Raw genomic sequence first — 23,845 nt, forward strand, 5'->3', positions numbered from 1 at the left:
GTGATGCTGTGGAGGCCGTGAGTGATGGGTGGAGGCCGTGAGTGATGCTGTGGAGGCCCTGAGTGATGCTGTGGAGGCCCTGAGTGATGCTGTGGAGGCCCTGAGTGATGCTGTGGAGGCCCTGAGTGATGCTGTGGAGGCCCTGAGTGATGCTGTGGAGGCCCTGAGTGATGCTGTGGAGGCCCTGAGTGATGCTGTGGAGGCCCTGAGTGATGCTGTGGTGGCCCTGAGTGATGCTGTGGTAGCGCATAGTGATGCTGTGGTGTTCCAGAGTGATGCTGTAGTGTTCCAGAGTGATGCTGTGGTGGTGCTGAGTGAGGCTGTGGTGGTGCTGAGAGATGTTGTGGTGGTGCTGAGTGATGCTGTGGTGGTGCTGAGTGATGCTGTGGTGATGCTGAGTGGTGCTGTGGTGGTGCTGAGTGATGCTCTGGTGGCGCTGAGTGATGCTGGGGTGGCGCTGAGTGATGCTGTGGTGGTGCTGAGTGGTGCTGAGTGATGCTGTTGTGGTGCTGAGTGGTGCTGTGGTGGTGCTGTGGTGGTGCTGGGTGGTGCTGTGGTGGTGCTGTGGTGGTGCTGAGTGATGCTGTGGTGGTGCTAAGTGATGCTTTGGTGGTGCTGAGTGGTGCTGAGTGATGCTGTTGTGGTGCTGAGTGGTACTGTGGTGGTGCTGGGTGGTGGTGCTGTGGTGGTGCTGAGTGATGCTGTGGTGGTGCTAAGTGATGCTTTGGTGGTGCTGAGTGGTGCTGTAGTGGTGCTGTGGTGGTGCTGAGTGATAATGTGGTGGTGCTGAGTGATAATGTGGTGGTGCTGAGTGGTGCTGTGGTGGTGCTGAGTGATGCTGGGGTGGCGCTGAGTGATGCTGTGTTGTTGCTGAGTGGTGCTGAGTGGTGCTGTGGTGGTGCTGTGGTGGTGCTGTGGTGGTGCTGAGTGGTGCTGAGTGGTGCTGAGTGGTGCTGTGGTGGTGCGGGGGTGGTGGTGAGTGATAATGTGGTGGTGCTGAGTGATGCTAAATATGATTAATAGTACTGCGATGTCGCTTTCTGTGATGTCACTTCTTTTGACGCAATATGCAATTAGGGGGGCCTCGCATCTTTCCTTTCGCCCGGGGCCTCAGAAGGCCTAGGACCGGCCCTGCACCCAGAACCTAAAAGAAGGTCATGTATTCTTGTATGGTCTCTCGGGGTCTCACTCATGCAAAACGACAAATAGCAAACCGTTGGATTAAGGATGCAGGATTTTTACTGATTCGTCCCTTATCGAGAAGACTGACATGATTAACGGGCGCACCGATTCAAACGTGGGTGGTGACTTACAAGAGTGAAGAGACGAGTGACATGAATACTCCGATCACAATCGGTCTAATCAGGACACACCTAAAAACAACTTGGTATTGCAAATATAATTTTACAATGAGTTATACACGTGACTGATTTCCAACAGCGCCAATATATGACAAGGAGTGCTTTTAACACGTCATATTCTTTAACTTTTACAAGACTTTCATCAGCCTCGAGCAAACAATAACTTGTGACATGGATCTTGGCATACGCGTAGGCGGGAGAAGCATCTCAGACCCGGGGAATGGTGGAACAGCAGCCCTCTACGTGCACGGGGGATGCTGGGGCTCGCTTTCAGCAATGAGGACACGCGTAGCTTCCGGGGGGGATACTGGGCGTGGGTAGCCGCTCAGACGTGCACTCACTGGGCCACCGTCGTTTCTAAAGCTCGCAGACACTGATTTACACTCACCACCAAGTCAAACCGGCGCCACCATCCTGTTGCTGTTTGCGGAAGTGACGCACGGCTGAACCGCCCCCAAGAACCAAGGGGACTTCCTGTGAGTGGCTGCCTACTAGTCCCAGCAAACAACCTCTAACCGGAAGTTACGTCCGTGCACCCGGCTTCTGCTCCGGAACCAGGAAAAGAATGTCTTGTCCGACTGCAAGTCCCGTCATGCCCTGTGCTGGCGGCCTGGTGCTGTCCTGTAGGTGTATGTGACACGCGCCTTGCCCTCAGCTGCTCAGGGGGACGCATGGATCCGCACGTGCAGGTGAGTCGCCGTGTCCCGCGCTGTTGGCGGAGAACACGTGTGCTGCCTGCAGAGTCTTCAGTGACAGCGCTTGGTGCTGAGCGGCCGCTCCACATGCTCTGTACTCGCACTCGGGGTCACCTTCTGGCGCCCAGCCCAAGTCCTAGAAGTGGGTGCGCTCTGGACACGCTTGGGGCCTCCTTAGTTCCGGCCTTTTTGACACAGGAGCTCAAGCCGTCACCGTGTAAAAGCAATTTCGCACTTACACCGTTTTCACATTACACCAGATGAGGAGAAAATAAAACAACATTTCAATAACCTAAAAATGAGAAGTAAACCAGACAATCCAGCCGCTTTTTAATAGTGGGTGTTCGGATCCTTTGAACAGTAGGTATATATATTTTTGCCTTTTTAAAAACCCAAGACTCCGTTGTTAAATGCATTTACTTTAACACAAGACTTGTACCATGCAGATAGACTTCTGCACGTTTTATTTTCTGTTTTCTGGCGGCCGTGAAAGTGAAGCCGGCCGTGGGCAGTGAATAATTAGGGGAGGAGAAATGCCTGAGGCAATGCGGCCGGGAAAGGATCCCTTTGATGTGGCCGTGAAATCAATTAGGGGGGAGGAGAATTGAGGCCAGCGCACACTGCGCACGCTGGGGAAGCCTGTGGGAGGGAGGCTGATTGCTTTGATGTGGGGAAATGCGCGTGCTTGTCTTCATGTGAACTGTTGGAAATCCGGCCGTTGGTTTGAGAACCTATTTTAGCCACTAAAATTCTCCCCTATCCATTCCTGCGGAATGGGATAGGCTCGACCTAAAAATGAAAAGTGGTCCTAGACCTATACTTTATGTTCAAACACTACTTGATTTATTTGTTTGAACATAAAGTATACGTCTAGGACCACTTTTCATTTTTATCGCTGGAGAGGATTAAGCCGATGCTGAGCTCTGGCATTGCTACCCCCTTGATTTTTCTATAAGCCCTAAGATTACAAGGGGGGAAATTGTAGGTCAAATCGCGCCCTATGAGGTTGAATCACAGGAGTAGCCTAGGCGACCACCCACGTGAACCCTGGATGGTAGTATGAAAGCCTGAGTAAGCCTCCTGTAAGTTATTGTTCGTGAAATATTTATGCACAGTATTACATTGTGTGTAAACTTAAGGTAAATTGTGTTTTCCTTTCAAAAGACTAAACTCTGGCTGGGCTTTCAGTCATTAACTTGCGTTAGTTGACTTGTTAACTTTGGAGTCTCTAGCCCCGCACCACCTGCCTGAGTAAGCTTTGGACTGCTTGACTTTGCTACCCTGAGAATCAAGTGCTCAATGGGCGCATTTACTGCTTAGGTTTGCCAGTACTTTAAGTGGGATGAAAAAACTGTGGGGAGAAGGGGGTTCTCTAAAAGGAGTGTGGCCCAAAAAGTGAAACTAGGAATACTTTCCCACAGGCAAGGCCAATGTATTGAGGGGCGCGGTATACGACATTCTGTGCTTCACAGAGTGTGCAGGCTGCACAATATTATGGTGCCTCTCTGTGAGTTTTCTGTTATTAGACGCAGACATGTCACACAACAATAAATATATATCCCTAAAACAAGCCAGCCCTATTGGCTTTGCCACTGCTTGTTAGCTGTGTGGGATAAATTAATAAAAACGTATACATTACTAAGGTCCGTGGAAGGGGTAGTGGCCTTCAGAGGGTTGCAGACACTCGCACTCTCCTTTCATACCACTTTCCTCTACAGTCTCTCTGTTAGACACTTAGGTCCTTTTTCACTCTATATCTTTCTGAAAACCTCCATCTGCCTATCCCACTCTTTCCCACAACTGCCATTGGCATATATGCAACTATCACACTGTGCGCTCTACAGAGAGGCCCAGGATTGGATGTGCACTCCTTTATGACACACTGACAGGCACTGGGAGAAACTCGCATTGCCTTTAGCCTCAACTTCAAAGCTCTCAATTGTTCGCCTTCATAAAGAGCTGCCCTCAATCTGGAGTCACTCACGCCTGGCGGCTGCTCATTTCAAAATATGCACTATGTAAGGATCATAAGTTGCAAAAAAAAAATGCAGAAACACCGAATCTTCAAAAACAGGCAATGCAGGATGAAATAAAATGTGAAATATAAACAGGGATTGCATCAGTGAAATGGTGTTAAGAAGGTATTTACAGTCACTTTGGGGTAATTAAGGGTTTTTTCAGTCATTTTTGAGAAACCGTAGTCTTTGGTCGGAAAATTAAGGACAGTAATGTAGAGCCGTTTCAAAAGTCTGTTTTAATTACTGTTTGGTCTTGGATCCAGCAGGACCCGGCTCACTTAAAGCACTCAGTTTGCGTTCAATTCTAAGGTTAAGCCTCGGGACACCAGTGGTAAAAGGCTCTGGATCACACATTTGAGCCCTGTGTCCCCTCTCTGCCCTAGGACTACCAAACAGGTTCCTACAGCTGCAGACTCAGTATTCTGTCATTTAAAGAAGTCACACATTTTAAAGCATAGTGTAAAGCCCTCATGCGGTGATCAGATGGAACTTTTTTTGATTGAGCAGGAAACCAAATATCAAATGCTTAAAGGTCATTCAAACAGGGGCACAATATGAATTCATTTTTGTCATGAAAATGCCTAGTTTCAGTATTCACGTAAATTCATTTTTACATAATAAACGAAGTTCTCAAAGCAGAAAGCATTTCAGAAAGTATGTGATTAATCTCTTTTAAAGTTCAATGTCTTGAATCCTAAAGTGCCTTCTAGTAAAACACACCGGTGCTTGATTCAGCGCATGCGTTAATCCGGGCCCGGGGCACAAACGTGATGTTTATTCTGTCCCTCGTATTTACAAGTACCACAGAACACAATGCACGACGGACGGGATAGCCGTCACATTTGTGACGAAGTGACGCATCCGTCGAACTCAAAATCAGGCCCTTACAGAACAAATATTTGACGTACAGTACTGTGCTGTGGGGCTGTTAATGGAATTTTGCCCTTCCCTTCCATGCACGACAAAGTTAAATGTAGGTGTGAGTGATATTTTGAATAATGTGTACCTTTCTTTCTAAAGACATCGGTAGGTTTTTTGGGGGGCACGGAGATCTCTTTTGTAGCTGTGTGTGAAAAAAACAGTAAATAGCTTCAGAACACCGTCCCAGGCAATGTTGTATAATTTGCCTTTAATCGCATTGCATGCTACATAATTTGTTTTTCCATGCCGTATAATTTGTTGCAAGATAGCCGCACCATCCCTGTGGTCCTCACGCTCTAAAATTTAGAGCGGGAGGGGGTGTGAATTTTATAAATTCAACCTAAATTGGCAAAAACGCTTCTTCAGTTGTCCCTTGGCAGTGATTGGTATGTCTCTAGCGCTGAGAGGCAATCTGGAAAGCATGCGCGCTAGAGTTGCTAAAAAAACCAATTACAAGATTTACAGTTAAGCGAGCGAAGACGACGAACCCTGGAGGTAGGTTTGCCCCCACAATAAACCTACCCCTAGGCTCACCTACAATTCTCCCCCCCCCATACACACACACCCAATGTGGTATCAGAACATCATCACTAAACCTTCATCATCTATCTACACCTCGGCTACTGGACTTATTTACGATTATTATACCTCGTCTGCTTACTTGTCCTCTGAGTGCGCTGTTGATGCTCCTCGACTTCGTCGGGCTTCGACTCTAGGCGCATACACCGTCCAAAGTATCAGATAGTGGCAGAGGTAAGATTCGGCAGGTAGGAGGCGCAACTTCTTTGAACGTCTCTCGTAGGCAGTCCCTCCGGCCCCCTGTGTATGTCTCTCCTGCCCTCTTTTAATGTCCCTTCTGGGAAATTCCCCCGTCCCCGAGCTCGTCCGGGGTCTCTCGGGGCGACAGTTCTCCAGGGATCAACTTTTGCCCTTTAAGGGTATTCGGACCTGGATGGTGAGCTTGGACAGCGCTGCAGGGGCCCGGCACCTCTCCTGGAGTGGGGCAGGGTGCCAGGGGTAGGGGGCCTCCAGGGTCCTGGCTCCCTCTGCTGAGTGACCTCAAAGCGCCCTCCTTCCTACAGTCACTGCTTCACTGCACCTCCCGGAGCCTTTTAAAGAAACCCTACCTCCCCTCACCCAGGAGGGAGAGTGCTGTCAGCCAACAGGTAGGGCTGCGAGACAGGCATCAGCTCCTGCGCCGGGCGGAGGGGGCTACCGAGTGCAAGGGGAGGGAGGCGAGACATGAACCAGCAAGATAAGAAAAAGAGAGGGGGCAGACAAGAGAGGAGATGTGAGCAGGGGGTGAAAGAGAGCGTGAGGGCCAGAGAAGAGAGATGGAGAAGAGGAGAGAGTGAGGGTCAGGCATGAGAAGAGAGATGGACAAGAAGAGGAGAGAGCAGGGGAAGAGACCTGGATACGAGGGGAAGAGAGAGAGAGGGAGAGTGGGGTGTCAGGCAGGAGAAGATAGACACGAGGAGAAAGAGGATGATGAGAGTCAGTTAAGAGGAGGAGGAAGATGGACCGTTAGGAGTAAAAAGAAGATGCTGGAGAGGCAGGGGACAGGCTTGAGTAGGGGAGAAGGGGCAGCCAAGGAGAAGGCGAAAGATGAACCCAGAGACATGAAAGCGTGATTGGTAGAGACAGAAAGAAAAAAAAGTCTGTGCTTTCGATTCTGCGACTGTCCGCAAATCAAACTAGGCCGCGCCCGTGCACGCGCCCTGGGCGTACTGACGTCAGCGCCGTAGTAGACCAGAAGAAGAAACAAGCGTGAGGGAAGCCCCGCGTATGGTGATGCACCGAAGAAAACACCAGAGGAGTGCGGAGCCTGTAGAGCACAGCGAGGCGACGTGACAAAAGAGCACAGTGAGTGAAGGGGGGATATGTGTGTGTGTCTGTGTGCGTGTGAATCTGTGCGCGAGAGCCCGTGAGTGGAGGGGGAGGGGGAGGTGGAGGGGGGGTGTACGCGTGTGTCTGTGTGTGTTCGAGTGTGTCTGTGCGTGTGTCTGTCCTTGTGCGCGTGCGTCTGTTTAAGGGGGGGTGCGTGTGTGTATGCAGTGTGTGTATGCAGTGTGTGTGTACCTGTGTATGCGTGTGGCTGTGTATGTGCGCATGCGTGAGTGTGCCTGTGTGAGTGTGTTTGCGCATGGGAATGAGGCACGAGAGGGGCATGGCGCCGTGTGCGCCCACGAGGTGAAATCTGCGCTCGTGCACCCTCTCGTGTCTACATTCCCAAATACGGCTGACAATAGGTCTCTGCGCAGACTCTGTCTGCTCGACCTAAAAAACTACACTACCACAACAATCCAATACACTAATCTACTCTAACTACCCCAACTCACATCTCTCATACCTTACAACCCTCCAAAATAACTTAAAGGTGGTTAGTTTAAATTAAACATTATATGTTGTTACAAAAATGTTTATTAATATAAAGATTGTGTTTGTTAAAACATATAAATTGTTCGAAACAACATTTAACAAGGCAATCTATATATATGTATGTCTCAAGAGAAATTAGGTTACAACGTACTAACATTGAAAAATAACTATGCAAAAGGTAGTGTACCAGAAAAGTATGTGAAACAATGTATTTTCCTCTTGGTTGTAACACTACAAACACTACAACACTAGAATCCAATCAAACCTACAAAACATACAATAACCCAGCAAAGCCTATTTATTTATCCTATCCCTCTCTACAATAAATGATCTAAATAATTGGACATTAAAAATGAATGTTAAAATATAGCACACCTGCTACAAAAAATCTTTTTGGGAAGGCATTAGGCATTAAAAGTTTAATTATAGTAAAACATGTTGTCTATTTTGGTTTGACTTGCTTCTCGCCTGGGCTTAAAAACCTCCCTATCTGCCTGAGGTCGGGGTGTTTTGTGAGTCCAAGCTTTTCTCCAATACAGTCCCATATCTGTAATGTTGTCTTAGTTATAGGAGAACCAGTTAAGTAATCAGCTCTAGATCTTGGTTTCTTCCATGGAATTTCTCAAATGAAGTCTTCCGCTAAATGATGCTTAATAAATTTGGATTTCTGAGTCTAACCTGGACCACTCTAATAAGAAGCTCAAATTAGTCACTTGGTAGTAGTCCTGGAAACTCAGGATCTCTATTACACCCTCCCATCTTCCGCGTTTCAACCACTGGCGTAGCTTCCATTGTTGCAGCAGGTGCAGTGGCACCAGGGCCCAAAGACCTGAGGAGCCCACTGAATCCTTATTCTTGCTGTATTTCTCAGTTCAAACAGCAGCCAGGGCCTCTGTCTATGCACTCCAGACATGCCTGTTGTAACTGTCTCAGCATTTCAAAGTTGACAATCAAGAAGATGCCCTGAAATGCAAACAGCACACTTGGCGGCATGTTCACCTTGATGGAAGCTCCTTGCCATAAGAGCGAGCTGCTGTTCAAGCTTTATAGATCCCTCTTAATGTTCCTCACCAATGGTGCGACGTTAGCATCGTGTACTGCCCATTGGATAGGTTTATCCCAAGATTCAAATGTATTTAATGGTGCCCGCTAGCAGTCTGGCAGGGGGAATATTCATGCATCTATTGTAGATCATTAGTGTCTATGTTGAGATTTATCACCTCATGTTGGGACATGTTTAGTTTGAATCACGACACCTCACAGAAGGCTTCTAGGGCCAGATGTAGGAGGCCATTTACCGACCGGTAACGGCCGATTTCGGCCATTACCGACCGGTAAATGGGTATTTGTGATGTAGGGGCATCATTTTACAGATTCGGTAAATTTACCGAATCGGTAAATTTACCGAATCTGTAAAATACCGAATCGGTAATTTTACCGATTCGGTAAATCCAAGATGTAGGTAGCACTCTTTACAGTGTACATGCCTTCAGAATTCGGTATTGTAACACACAATCCTAATGTGTGGTAAAATACCGAATTCAGGTGTGCATGCACATCTGTGCATGCACACCTATGCCATGTGACAGACAGACATGCCCTTAGGGCCTGTCTGAGTGCCACATGGCGCACATGCCTGTATTTGGGGTGCTAGAGGGTGTCAAAGTGACACCCCCTGCACCCTTGCTGGAATCGGTATTTACCGATTCTGTAAATACCGATTCGGTATTGCCCATTGATTCCTATGGGCTTCAATGCCCATAGGAATCAATGGGCATTACCGAATCGGTATTTACAGAATCGGTAAATAACGAATCTTAACGATTCGGTATTTACCGATTCAGAAATACCTACATCCCCCCCTCTATTTTACCACTTCTTAAATACCGAATCGGTAAAATTCGGTATTTAAGAAGTGGTAAAATACAATTACCTACATCTAGCCCCTAGTTCCTCCTATAAGGAGTCAAGCGAAACTCTCAGGATGGCCAGCGAGAGCATAATTTCATCAGCACAGGTTTACCCCTGCGATATTAGGGTTGGAGCGAATCCTCTGGGCAAGGGGTTACTGGATATCCCCGTCTTGTCCCCATTCTATCTGCACAGTGTGGGAAACAATCCTATTGACACTAATTTTCACAGTGGGCTCACTCTATCCTGCTGGTGATATATTAATGACGTGGTCCCCTATCCCTCTGTCCCTCAGTACTTCCTTCCTAAAAGGCCATTCCACTCTATCAGACACCTTCTTGGCATCGAGGGACAGCAGGAGCATGGCACTCTTATTCTTTTTAGTTATGTCAATAAGATGTAGGTCTTCTTTGTATTACTCCCCACCCATTTCTTGGGAATAAGACCTATTTGGTCAAGGTGAATTGGGCCCTGCATCAGGTGTTGCAGTCCATTAGCTATTATTTTTGTGTAGATTACATGTTAAAATTGATATTCAGTAAGGAAATCGGCTTGTAGAAGCTACATTGCTTTAGCTGTTTCTCCTTTTAAGAAGGACTGGTACTTTCACCTTAGTCATGGATGGTATTACTGCCCCTTTAGGGGCTATAGTGTTAAAGACTTTTGTTTTTAGTGGTAGCAAAGTTGACGAGAGGCTCCTGTAGAAGGCCGATGTGATCTCTTCAGGTCCAGGGTCTTTGGAGAAAATAAGAGCCTTGCTCTCCTAAATAATTTCCTCTGCCATTTTGGGGGCTCACTGCTAAGCCACTTGGTCCAGAATGTATTTGCTATAACTGGAACCCTTGCTAATCATCTAATGGATATGTCATCAGTCAGCTGAATAAAGCACCTGATAGAATTGTTGCAAATGTCTCCCCTTTGTTATGGTCTTCCATTTTAAGGTTGCCGGACGAGGTTTTGTTAGCTAGAATGTGTGATTAAATGAGTTTTAGTCTCAGTGGAACTGCTAGAAATCTCCCTGCCTTATTACCCCAATTTCGTTGCCTCTATGCTAGATTGGTTAAGAGTCTGAGTTGGTCGAGTGAATATATTATCTAATGCCATGTCATTTTGGATAAAGTTTTACCTCTTACAACATTCATAGCTCATGGTCATGTAGGACCATTGTGCGAATTCTGGCTAACCTAATGCTTTTTGCTATGCATGTCCCTTGGAGTATGGCTTTCAGTGAGTCCCATAATAACACGGTACTGCATTTTTCTGTGTCATTGTGGAATATACAATCTTTGATCTCAGATTTCAAAGCTTCTCTAAGCATCCTATCCCTAAGAAGATGTTTGTTAAACCACCATTGTAGCATTCCACCCTGTTCCGATCTATCCCATGAAAATTCAAGTGTGAGTGAGGAATGGTCAGAGAGCGACATCACCCATATCCCAGCCCTCTGAACCATGTGTAATATGAGATGCTCATAAAGCACAAAGTCTGTTCTTGTGTAGGACCTGTGGAATGCCGAATATTGTGAGTAGTCCCTCTCTTCTCTATGTAGGTGTATACCAGACCATCTTCGGAGAGCCCAGAGTACCCTCTTGCCAATAGGGCAACAGTGCCTCCCTCTTTGTTATCTGAGCAATCCAGCATACCATCCAGTACCATGTTCTAGTCACCTGCCAGTAGCAAGGGGCCCGAGGCCAACGGGAAACAGCCGTGTGTGGCTAGAAAACTCTTTTTGACCCTGGTTTGGACCATAAATGAATGCCAAGGAGATATTTCGAGCCCACACTGTGCCATTTATCAACAACCACCACCTCTATATTTGAGGGTATTATTAGCCGAGAAGCCTACATCTCCCCACTTCCTTAGTTTTAGTATTTGTGGAAGAATGATATTGTTGGGGAAAGACACGTGATTACATCCTCCAAGTGTCCCTGTTGAGGGTGTGTGTCTCTTGGGTGAATTTGATGAATCCTTGTAAGTTTGCTAGTGCCTTAAGGACTCTTGTACTCTCAGCTGAGGCATTGAAGCCCCTAACATTGAAAGACGTCAGTGTTACTTGCTAAGCCATAATGTAAGATTTGCAGTGATATGTCGAAGACCTGAAGCAGCCAGCTCACTCTGTCACTTGTGTGAGTGTCTTTAATATTGTGTACTAGAATCCATAAACAATTGCCTAGTGCTGCCACCTTAAACATGTAAATCCCTCCAACCTTTTCAAATTCCCTTGGAAACACAGAAAACTTTAGAGGTTTTGTATCATGTAGTTGACCTTTTCACATCCCTGGTTTGGGTCAACAATATAAATTCCACCTTACTGGATGAATTTGAACCATCCCAATCCAATGCTCCTCTCTATGAGGGGGGCCCCTATGTGACCCACACTTCCAGACACCCTGCTACTTCTGTGTGTTCTCACTGGTCACTGCATCATGTGACTAACCCTCAACCCAGGATCGAGCATCCGGCTCAGATTCAGTTTCTCCCTCTGCAATCCCCAGGAAGTTCTCAATCAGTTTCTTTTTTAATAGTGTAGTCCCAGAAAAAGTTCAGGATGTTTTGCACTTCTGTCAGTGATCTAATCTATATGCATTAACCTTGCCATTCAAAGCAACTTTTGAAGGGGTGACCCCATTTGTAGGGACATGGTGTTTATGCAGATATTGCATCCAGGTCGAAAGTCTCTTCTCTTGAGTAGCGTTACCTCTGCCAGATCTTGGTAGATGTGGAACTGATTGCCCTCAAATAATTCCTTCCCACAGTTCTTTCACCTGAAAGTGATGGATTTCTGTGATGATGACTGGGGAGCGATTTGTTCAAGATACATTACTTTCTGGTATACAAGTTCAGTCTAATGTGACTCGGATTTCAAAGTCAGGAAGTAGGGAGTGCAAAAGTTTTAAGTTTAAAGCTTTCAATATCTGTTCCTTTGGCGCAGCTTCGGATTCCCTGTATTTGTGGCTTATTCCTTCTTGATTTATTCTTAAAGTCTTCAGGTTTTTTCCTGTAACTGGATGTTTTGCTCTTTGAATGGATGTACGTTGTTACAACGCATGCTTTTACCACGCATGCTTTTACAACGCAGGTTTTTCAACGCAAGACGTTACAACGACTTGCGTTGGGGGGTGCTGGATAGTGAATAGTTTAATTTACTAACTGAATCAACGGAAGTGCACATGTCATCATTAGCAGAGTGTTCTTTGTCTTGATTGTCACATTTGTTTGCAGTTGCTCTGGAAGGTATAGCTCTGCAGAGTAGGTCTATAACGGATTGCTTCGTTTACTTTTCACTTAGGCCATTGCCATCAGTTGTCTGCAGTTGTCATCCACCACATTGGATTGCTCTTAGGTTGATAGTCACCAAATGGTGCCTCTCTCTGTCCACCAAAGCTCAAATTGCCTTCTCTAGCTGCATATACCCCAAGGGGCAAACCACTCAAGGCATTTCTTGAGTTCATCTGCAGTGCAATGACACACTCAGTAGCCAAAGCCTGGTCTCCTTGCAATGTCCTTGTGGGCCCCTTCACTCCCAGGCCCCTTGCTTGTAGGTTTGGACAGTGGGGCTACCCCCACTCAGGCAAGTCTCCGCAGACCAAACCATTGTGCCTTGAGGCTCGAATCACCACATCCAGGCACCACACAACAGCACTTGGTATGTTTCAGAGCTCGTCACCCAGTTCCTTCTGTTTACAGCAAAAGCACCCTTAGTTCAGCAAGTGTTGTTGTATTCTGTTTCATCTGGTGTACATCATGCGGCCACCACAGTCAAGTATTGCATATATCACTCCCAAGTTCAAAGTTGGTCTCCTCGACCTACGAGTTGCCTGGACAGAATATCCACGCTCTCTGAATCTTGGAGGGCCCCAGTTAGTGGGGCCCGTGCAGTGAGGTGAACCATCTCAAACTCTATTGTCCTCCTGCAAATTCTTTTGTTCGCATTCTCCAGTGGGGCGGTGCCTCCTTTTCATCAGTAGGCTGCCAAGGGTTTGCCATTTGGGCTCAGCTCCATCTCCAGTACTGTCGTACTATTAGTGAGGCATCCAGAGAAGCAGCATACTGACCTTGGACTCCGCTGCCGCTCTTCTGAGTGTCCGCTCGCCTTCTAGCTCTGCTTGGGGGCCTTGTGGGGCACACAGCACCCCTCCATCCACTCGGGCCTTCAGAACATTTTCTTAGGTGGGGCGCACACCATTGCAACATCACCACAGCTACCTCACACTGTCACAACATGTTTTTTTTGGCTTCCAGTGAGATCCCCTCCAGTATGTCGGGTGGCGGGATGCGTTATAATCATTGTGCGGGCCTGGCAGAGAGCAGAGACCCACGTCTTACCCACGTCTTACCACCCCGCCTTCTTGGCCATGCCCTGTGTGCTTTTTCCGCAGCACAAATTACATTTATGTGATATTAACTCATGTTTGTCTTTGAGATTTTTTACATAAATGTAGATATCTAGTAAAGGCAAGTGTTCATAGGCTCTAAACTCTGAAGGACACCGCGTGGAACCACTGCCACACATCTCTAAATGCAATACATTACACTGGACAAGATTTTGGCTTTTTTCTCCTACTTCTGGGACACTAGTCACCTGACTCATAGTGAGTCCTGCTCAATTTCAGCAACATGACTAAGATATAGCCCGAGTGAACTGTCAGATTTGCACAAATGCACCCTTGTAGAAAGAAAGATTCATACTTGTAAGGCTAGTTGAATATACATGCACATCTGGACCATGTATGTCTCCCTGTCTTTTACTATACTGGCATTCAGGTAGCTCTTACTACCCCTGATGAGGTGCTGAAGTGCATTTCTGCAGAAGTAGCATGCGCTCGTGGGTTCCCAGTACTAGTTGCTAGTCACATATCACGTTGTGGTTATTCTATTCGGGTTGTTCAATGTTTAGAGTCATGCAGTTTTAGTAGGTTTCTCATTCTAGTTTGTGAAGTTAATGTTATTCAAATGTGGAGGATGAATGAGTGTGCAAACAAGATAATGGCATAGTATCATTGTTAAAGTTGTCATTAGTCAAAGCTGTTTGTATTTTCAGGTTGCCATGCTAAGCGATGAACATTCTTACCACACTATTTAGTTAGATCGCTGTGTTATAATCACAGTAGTGGGCTTTTGTTGAGAGGTATGCTGTTACTACTTGATTACCATATTAAGAATAATGTATAAGTACATTATCATTTTAGCCAACATACAATAGTAATGTTACTGTATATTATGCAAAAATTATCTAATAGTTTATAGTCAGTGAATTACATATTAACATTATCTGGTGCATGGAGTATAGCATTGAGTGTTCCTGTAATGCTGGACCTTTCGAGAGACTGGTCAGTTACCTCTGATATAATCAGATAGGGAAAATCCATGACTACAACATCCACCAGAATTCAAAGGATTCTCTGCTGCCTGTTTCTTTGCCAGAAGTGAATTCCATAATGTGGCTGCCTGGATCAAGAACAATGGACACCTGAAGGTGTTTTCCTATATTGCGGTATAATAAACTGTTGTACTAATCTGGAGAGCAGTGTCCTTTTCTGAGAGTATCTGTTTGGTTAGATCTGCAGGAAAACCGGTCCCTTCCTGTTGACTGTTTTACGTGTAATGCTGTAACCCCCTTCATCCACAGGGTGAGCACTGCAAAAGTTGTCAGCAAAAGGCAAATTATATAAAATAGTAGACAGAATGACTTGTCAGTTTAATATTATGTAATTTCATGGTTTTTAAATATAATGTTTGTAGGGCGTATTTAGAGCATTATACGTTTTAAGTTGGTTTCATGATATAAAGACAGGTAAGCTCTAATGAAAACCATTGCTGTTCATATGGAAGTTAAGATGAAACACACCATCTCTTTATGCAGCTGAGGCAGTGATTTCATCTCACCCTAAGTTTTCACATGGGATTTTCCCACGGTTGTTTAGCCATCAGCTGATGGCCCAGCGAATAGTATCAGAGTGCAAACATCATTTGGTAAAAAGGCATATTGTCTGTTACTGGGAGGATTGGTGAAAATAGGAAAAGTTTGTTATATTAATTAAAATGTCTTATTTTGTAGGACATGATATGCCTTCCATTTGCAAAAGCACTCAGATTTCAAACCGAAAACGGTCGCACCATGTCAAAATACCCCAAGTAAGTGCAGGATACCACTGGTATATATATATTTTTTCCAAGTGATTTTTTTAACGATTTTCCAATGTACATGTTTGACAAACAATAATTGCTTACATTGAGTATTATGGTTAATACACATCAGTGCTTAATTTGTGCCGGCATTTGCCAGTGCTTAACACCGGCACCTCTTTCTAAACACATGCACCTATTTATTCACCACATGGTGGAGCTGTGTGTCTATTTTTTAGGAGAATTCCACAGTGGCGATTTAATATACTTTAAGCACATAGGTACAGTTGTCACTGGCATTTGGTAGTGCTGGGAGTAGGTGGGCTGGTGCCAGCTGCAGTTGACTCCCGAGAAATACTTTGGGCCTTGGCATTTAATTTTTTTACAAATTAAGTACTGATATATATGAACTATTGCTCGTTTAGGTTGGTGCATTCAATCCGATGATCTGCTGCCCTCTCCACCTATCATGTAGTGGACAAGGGCCAGATTACTTACATTTATTGTAACCAATCAACAGGGGCCCCAATCTCCCAACTGAGAACTGGGTTAACCTTGTGGTAGCGTCTTAGCGGTTACTTTGCACACTTTCAACTTGTTTTAGGTTAGTCTTGGTGCCTGTCCCTATTAACCCTCTACCTTGTCAGGCAGAGCTGCCCCTACAGACCCTATCGGCACCGCTGCCTACACTCAGCATGTGTGTGTGGAGGGGACTAAGAGCCCTATCCAAGACTTTTCTCTGTGGACTATCTTTCCGCTCTTCTTCATAATTTGAAAACAGAAAGTTTTCTTAAAATAACCCTCACCCACCAAGATTTCCCATGGTGGCTTGATTCAAATGCTATAAAGAGATGGGTGGTATAAGAGTGGGAGGGTCTTATCTAGAGTTAAAAAATACCTGGCTAGGACAAAATATTTTATTGAATCCTCTTGCTGGAAGAAACTTAAGATGAAGCATGCCAGTATGAGAAATCTTAGTGGGTGAGGGTTATTTTAAGAAAACTTTCTGTTTATAAACTATAAAGAAGAGTGGAAAAATAGTTCAAACAGCGCAGAGGGACTCTTTTTGGGTGTCTATATTGGCCGTCAGTTTTTTCCAGGTATGTGTTGCATGTGTCGCCCTGGGGGATCCTTGAGTCCTCTTGCTCGCAGAGATAGCCACACCTGCATCTCAGCAGTAGCCCACTTGCTGAGATCCCATAAAAAAGGTTTTAGTGGGAGAGCCGTAGGCGATTTACAGGTCATTGATATTCATCAAGTCTGTCAACATCATCACATATTTATTATTTTTGGAATATAGCAGACAGGAAGTCGGATCATTCGTCCTGTTATTTCCACTGCCAATGATGTTGTGTCAGCCCAGAACTGTGCAATTACCGGTCAAACCCAGACCATGTGATAAAAGTCAGCTTCTGAGCATGCACACCTAGAGAAATTACGGTTTGACAGCAAATACATTTTGTTTATGAACTTTGGGGTTAGGTAGGTTTGATGTAAATAATTGAATTGGGTATATTGAGTCGAGAAGTGCGGGAGACCCTCTTAAGATATTTTAGTGTGATCTCCCATTACTTTTTCAACAAATCTTGACCAACATGGCCTAGGGGTCATTGACTTCTGCCTCGGGGGGCCAATGCAGTTGAGCTGCCGCACAATATAATTCATAATGTGGTGCCCCTAGCCTCACCCTGTCCAAGGGGTTGTACAGTTGTCCCAGAGCCTCACGTTTCCTGCCGGTCCCCCACTTTAGATCTGAGAGTATTCGGTACAGATTCCGAAAAACGCTCATGGACAGGATCACAGGCAATGTCAAGAAATATTATAATAATCGGGGTAAAATCAACATTTTGGCAACGGCCACCCTACCCATCGGGGAAAGGGGCAGTGCTTTTCAGAAGGACAAAGATGAGTGTATCCTTGTGAGTGCCGCCCTCAGATTGCCCTGTATGCTTTCTTAGTCTGAGTGTTATACATTAGCACCTAAGTAATTGAACATTGTAGGTCGCCACTCAATCCATTGTAGGTCGCCACTCAATCTCTACGTTGGGTAGTACTTCCTTCTCTGCTACCGATAACCCAAGTAGTATGAACAGGCATGCTTTTGACCAATTTAGCTTTAATACTGAATATGTAGCAAACTTGTTGAGTAGTTGTATCACTGGATGAATATCTCTCCATATATCATGGAGTTACACTTGTGTTTCATCTATGTACATGGACACTGTGTCCCATGGATCACCACTCAGCAGTCCACATTCTGGATGCCAGCTTCTGAACAGGTTTGCCAATGGTTAAATGGCAATGTCAAATATTATCCAGGACAATGGGCAGACCTGTCTAGCTCCTCTCCCTATGTAAAAGGCATTTGAGATGTTGTGCGGACTCTGAATATGGGCTTAGAGTAAATGAATTTGATCCACTGCATAATTTCTCACCCAGTCCCATTTCTTCAGGTACAGCCAAGAGATATGTCCACCCCAATGTATTCAAAGCTTTTTTGATGTCTAAACAGTGCTTAATTTGTGCCAGCGCTTTCCGGTGCTTAGCACCGGCACTTATCTGACAGGACCGGGCTATTGATTTTCTCCCCTGTGAGATGGGCCCAGTTATTATTGAAAAAAGTTAATTAATGTAAAATGTAATTACCTGTCCTGAACTCCTTCCATTACGAACTTCTGATGCATGTCTGCTTGGCATGTCCAGAGGATCGCCAACCCAGGGCCAGGCATGATGACTGCATCTTGTTAGCGATGTCAGCAGTGCACACCTGCATTTCAAGGAGCATATCGCTCCCATTGGTTAAATACAGACTCACTACTAGGTTTTCCAGTCTGTGTTTTGCAGTCGTCCTAACAGGAGCGGGAGCAGAGCTGAGAGCAGAGGAGCAGGCTGCGTGTTGGTGTGAGCGCTGGGAGCTCAGAGCGCTGGGATAACAACACCGCCGCGGCCTGTAGTACTTAGCAGTAATCAGTAGCATTCAGAGGAACCCCGGGAAGCTGTGGGAGTCAGGCCCGCCTAGACAGCCTGAGAAGCGGAGGCGGCCGGAGCTCGAGCACTGAGAGAGGGGCTTGACACCACGCTCTGTCCACTATCTGCACCTGCAGCCACCGGTGCCTTGCTGACCCGCATCACCTGCATTACCTGCATTGGCCACACCACCTTCGCCTCAAGGCACCAGCTGCTACCGGCAAAACCCACTGCCTGCCCCCTCCGGAGTCTGCTGGAACTGCCTCGAGCCGCCACCTCGAGCCACCGGGGGAAAAGCTTGTGGTAAGCATTCCCGAACCCTCACTTACATATCATCTCATCACCTGTGGGGGGGTATCTGCGGGGGGTGTATCTGCATATCTGTACAAAGTACAAGTGACTGTTGGGGGCTCTGGAGCACCTTTGAGCTCTGCCCCTGAGCCCCACCGAGCACCAAGCACGGAGTGCCCCCTCTGTGTCTCATTGGCAGCAGCATTGGCAGCAGCAGTTGTTGAGCCAGGGACCAGGAACGTGAAGCAGTGAAACGGCATGGGTGTAAGGAAGGTGAGCTGAAACCCCCACGAGCCGTGGAACCACCATTGAGACCAACTGTGAACCACTGTGAACCACTGTGGCCCACCGAGACATCAGTGACACCAGCTCTGATCAGCTTTGATCCCCAGGAAGGAAGGAAGCAGGGGTTGTGAACCCACCACAACACTATAACGCGAGGGGGAGGTCAGTGGCCTCTCTTAGTCCCCCCATGCCCCCCTACCGACACTCCGCTTCACTGACGCCCCATTCCACAGGGGAAGCCAGGACCACAACAACTCGACCCCTCACTCCCTCACTCCCTCGGTTGGGGTGTGCGGTTACCTTTGACAGGCCGCAGGGTTCAGCTAACTCAATATGAGGTCTGGCAAGAAAAGGGTCTACCAGGAAAGTAAGCCGAAGGCCAAATCAAAATCCCAGTCAAAGGCAAAACGGGAGCCCACATCGAGCACCAGTGAGACAGGAAATGTCAAAGAAGTCAGTGGGAGCCGGGCAGCGATTCAGAACCTGGAGTGCTAAGCGATCAAAACTCTCCAGTTGTGATCCATCGACCCAACTTGCGACAACCAAAAATTACTTCAAAATTTAATTTTATGAAAGATCCTTTTTCCACCATCTTCTCGTCCAGCGGGAAAATTGTGGGCCTTCAGGATTCACTCCTTCCTCTTTCCCCGAAGGATCCGCCGCTTGCACAATTTCTGCAGCAAGCCAGTTGTACCTCATTTCACTCTTCCACGTTAGCCAGTCAACCAGAACTGAGTCTTGTGACAGTAGGGGCAATAGGGGCCCTGGTCGGACACGAGCCCTCCAACAAGGCTAGTGGTAGTCCATCACCACCCCCAGCAGACGGCTGGGGGGCAACGTCTGTTTTTCATCTTCCCTCTTCTGCCAAGGTCCTAAATTCTCCAGGGGATCCAGCGGCCTCAAATTCATGCACAACAAGCCAGATACCGAATAGCTTCATGCACAACTCTCCCTCCAGCAGCGGTGTGGAGCTCAACCAACGGCAAGAAGTCCCGAGGAGGGATGACATAGGTCTCCCAAACAACTCGCCGATTAAAGACATCAATCATCTGCCCCAACCGGTTAGCTCAAGATCCCTTTCACAGCCTCCAGAAGGAGCAGCAAAAGTGCAGCTAGATGACAGCAAGGAGGACTGTGCCCACAAACCCTACCCTGGGAGCGGCAGCCTTGCCAATACAACCTATTTGGGCTCGCAAGAATGGGCCTATCTAGTTGCCACATACATCTCACCCACGCACATGGATCCAGCATCGCTAAAGGTGGAACCAATAAATAACACTCAAGCTCTCAGACAGGGTCCAAGCCAGGAGGATTCCCTTCCAAACTCAACCTCCGTGCCCAACGCCTCATTATCCTCAACCCCCAATAAAAGGGACCTTGAAATGGGGCAATCAACTAGATCACAAGGAACAGAAGTGTCGAACACGTGGGACATTCTGCTCAACACTATGCAACGAACTGTTGATACCCTCCACTTCCAATCAGATAAAATGGACCTACAGTTGTCTCTACTAGACACCCTGGCCGTTTTTGTTGGGCGGATAGACGACAAACTCGGCCAATTAAACTCGCTAATTAGTAGGGCCCAGCAGGAGGCAAAGCTGTCATGTAGCTGCGGTCCCATTATCGATAAACTCGCAGCACTTGCGGAAATTGTATCTGGTCTATTAGAAGGGCTGCAAAAAGGGACAAACGCACGGCCTCAGTGCACCAACCCGGACGGACCAGCCCATCGCGTTGCTCCAATAGGAGGGTCAATCGCATCGAGCACCTCCGACAAAGTTCCACCGGAGCCACCGTTGGGTAGCCAGCCACCGGTCCCGTCTCACACTGCAACCAGTTCCACTCCGCCTCCAAATGCTTGTAAGCCGCCCCTCAATGCAAAAGGGTGGCGCCAGCTGAAAAGGAAAGGCCGGAACAAACAGACCTTAACAAGTATACCAGAAGTTTACCCACTCTTTCAATCAGGAAAAAAACCTGAACAGCTGGTTAGGAGTCCTATCGCAGCAAGCCCTGTCAGTACGGATCCTCCCCCTATGGCCTCTGGACTCTCCCCTAATGGAGTACCACCAAAAACAAGTCTTACCTCTTCCACGTTGGAGGATGGCAGAGTTTTATCCAATGGTAGCAACGGATTCCAACATAAGCCTGAGGAACACTGTATCTGCAAAGTGATTGATGTAAGCCCTCTTAATCAACCTCGGACATCGGAACCTGTAACAGTTCAGCCAACTCAAAATTCGGATACTGTACGGAACGAACCAACCACTCCAAGCAATGTAAGCCTCCGTCCCCGAGAGCTGGCCGTACCCAGGCTCTTGAGCCCTCAAATCAAATTCATATCCACCACTGCCAGCTCCATCACGGACCTTTCTATGCCCGCTCTAACAATCCTCACCTCCAGTGAGAATCCTATTGGAATCCAGCCTCACCCTGATCATAGCAATTTAAGCCTGCAAGCCCCGAACAACCAGCCAATCCCCCTGCAATCTTATCCAAATGATCTCTCTTCCAGCATTCTCTTTACTCCAGAGTATCAATCAAAGGTCCCATTTGACATTCTGAATAGAGGGAACTTACTGCGGCTACTTAGCAGCATACCAGCTCTTAAGGATTTGTCTTCAGCGGTCCTCTTGTCCATTGAATTCATAAAAACAGGCAGGCTAGATGGGAATGAGGTGACAAAAGCTACATGGACTTCCACTGACATAGTCAACAAAATCTTCAAGAAGCAAGGTCTCCTTAAAGCATGGGGGATAAACATAGCTGCCCACTACAACACAGGATACCCGCTGCCCCTGCTTGAGCGGCCCCAGCAGCGACCAGACACAATCACAATGACTAGGTCCGTGCTGAGGGGTGCACTGGGTCGCTCTACTACTACAGCACCGCAGGCGATACTCACGGAAAATACCTCAAGGCTTACCACCAACAGGTATCGCACAATTGAACATCGGCTCATCAGGATATGTAATTCACAAGGAAATTCTCAATGACAAGGCCGTCGAACAGAGAGAGATCCGCGCATGGAGGGACCGCACATGGAACTATGCTCTTGGAACATCAACGGGCTTTACAATAAAGTAGCGGATACTGATTTCCTACAATATGTCAAATCGTTTGACATCATCCTCCTCCAGGAAACATGGCTGGAAGAGCCAATTCATCTGGAGGGTTATACCTGCCACCATTCCCCAGCCACAAGGAAAAGCAAGTTTGGTCGTCTGTCAGGAGGCCTAGCAACCTATCTTAAAATATCAACAATTGGTTACGCTCGGGCACTCAGCACAACCTCCTTGGCTATAAACACAGTGGAGGTACTACTTAACTTTGGGGGCAAGAAGAAAGAGGTACAGCTGGCCAACACCTACATCAACCCTAAAAACAAGGGAAAGGAGGGGAAAATTCTAATAGACCACTTATACAATGTAATGAACACCCGAACATCCCCAAATCTAATTCTGTCTGGAGACTTTAATCAGTGCATCTTGGGGACTTCTGCAAACAATGATATTCAGGCACAGTCTTATTATTGGGATATCCCGAACCAATCATTTAGCGGTCATTGCAAGGCTTCAAAGGCTGCAAAGGCACTATTGGAAGACCTTGAACACATGGGCCTGAGGGTCTTAAACGGAAGATTCGCAAAGGATTCACCATCCGTGCCCTCATTCATCTCAGGCACTACTACCTCTTTTATTGATTATACGCTAGTCTCCCTCACGCTATTTCATCACGTTTTGGGCTACAACTTAGGTGGCAAGGGTGAAAGCGACCATCGCCCTCAAGAAGTCAGTTTAGGAGCCCTTCCAGACGATATTCTCTTAAACACAACTGGGCCGCAGGACAGTTACACCATCAACCTTAAGCGTATTAAAATATCAGTAGCAAATACTGCGAAGGTGCTTCTAGCTGCAAAAACTCAACTGAGCTCTTCAAACTATCCTTCCGGCAACACAGTGGCAGGCTGTGAACATTTTACGAAGGAGTTTGCAAACAGCTACTCAACAACTGTATGGCATTTTCCACCACCAGCACATGGTGTTACAAGGAAGATCTCGGGAACCCAGAAACTGGCAATGAAATCCTACAAAAAAGCGATTAATAAATCTTTAAGATCGCTGAAGAAAAGCCCGGGGGATGGAATGCTGCTAGCACAGATTCGCAAGCACCGAGCGGATCTCAAAAAACTGAATGGGGTAATCAAAAGAGCTAACAACGCTGACTTCTGGGCCAAACTTCATCATGCATCCAAGGGCAACAATAGCGCCCAGTTCTGGTCGATCATAAACAAATTGCTAAACCCAAAAATCAGTGGTATAACATCACACATATCGAAATCATCTTGGGAATTATTTCTCGACGAACATTTTAATCACCAGGACAGCAAAACAAGGGAGCCTCTTAATCTTCTGGATGGCCGACAACCGCAAATTTGCTCACCAAGAGAAGATGACAATCTAGCACCTTCTGCGGCCCAAATCAGGAAATTAATCTCCAAAGGTAGAAAAGAAGGGGCAGCTGGACCAAATGGTATTCCCCCGGCGCTCTTCAAACTTGAACCTGATTATTGGGCCGACATATTGATCCCCCTCTATTCATCCGTCACCAACTCTGGGTGCCTTCCCGTCTCATGGAGGGGCTCGATCATCTCACCGATTTATAAGGCGGGGGATAGACTCTTTCCAAAAAACTACCGACTGATTGCACTCCTCGACGTTGAGGCCAAATACTTTGCAGGACTCCTATTGATCCATCTGCGAGAATGGGCCGCAAACCAAAGCATAATACCATCTAGCCAAACGGGGTTCTGCAAAGACATGGGGACAACAACCAACTTGATCGCCATCTCGTTGCTCATTGACAAGGCTAGAGCGACCAAGCAGGCTCT

General features: G+C 46.8%; 1 protein-coding gene across 1 annotated transcript in view; it reads left to right on the forward strand.

Moving 5' to 3' along the window:
- The window catches only part of LOC144819983 (uncharacterized), a 255,521-nt gene that overhangs the window by 43,269 nt on the left and 188,407 nt on the right, over positions 1–23,845 (forward strand). Inside the window, exon 3 of the mRNA XM_078677656.1 lies at positions 15,344–15,420. Within this exon, the coding sequence (XP_078533782.1) occupies positions 15,344–15,420 (77 nt within the window). The remainder of the gene's footprint in view (positions 1–15,343; positions 15,421–23,845) is intronic.

This window comes from Lissotriton helveticus, chromosome 2_1, assembly GCF_964261635.1.
Source record: "Lissotriton helveticus chromosome 2_1, aLisHel1.1, whole genome shotgun sequence".
NCBI lineage: Eukaryota > Metazoa > Chordata > Amphibia > Caudata > Salamandridae > Lissotriton > Lissotriton helveticus.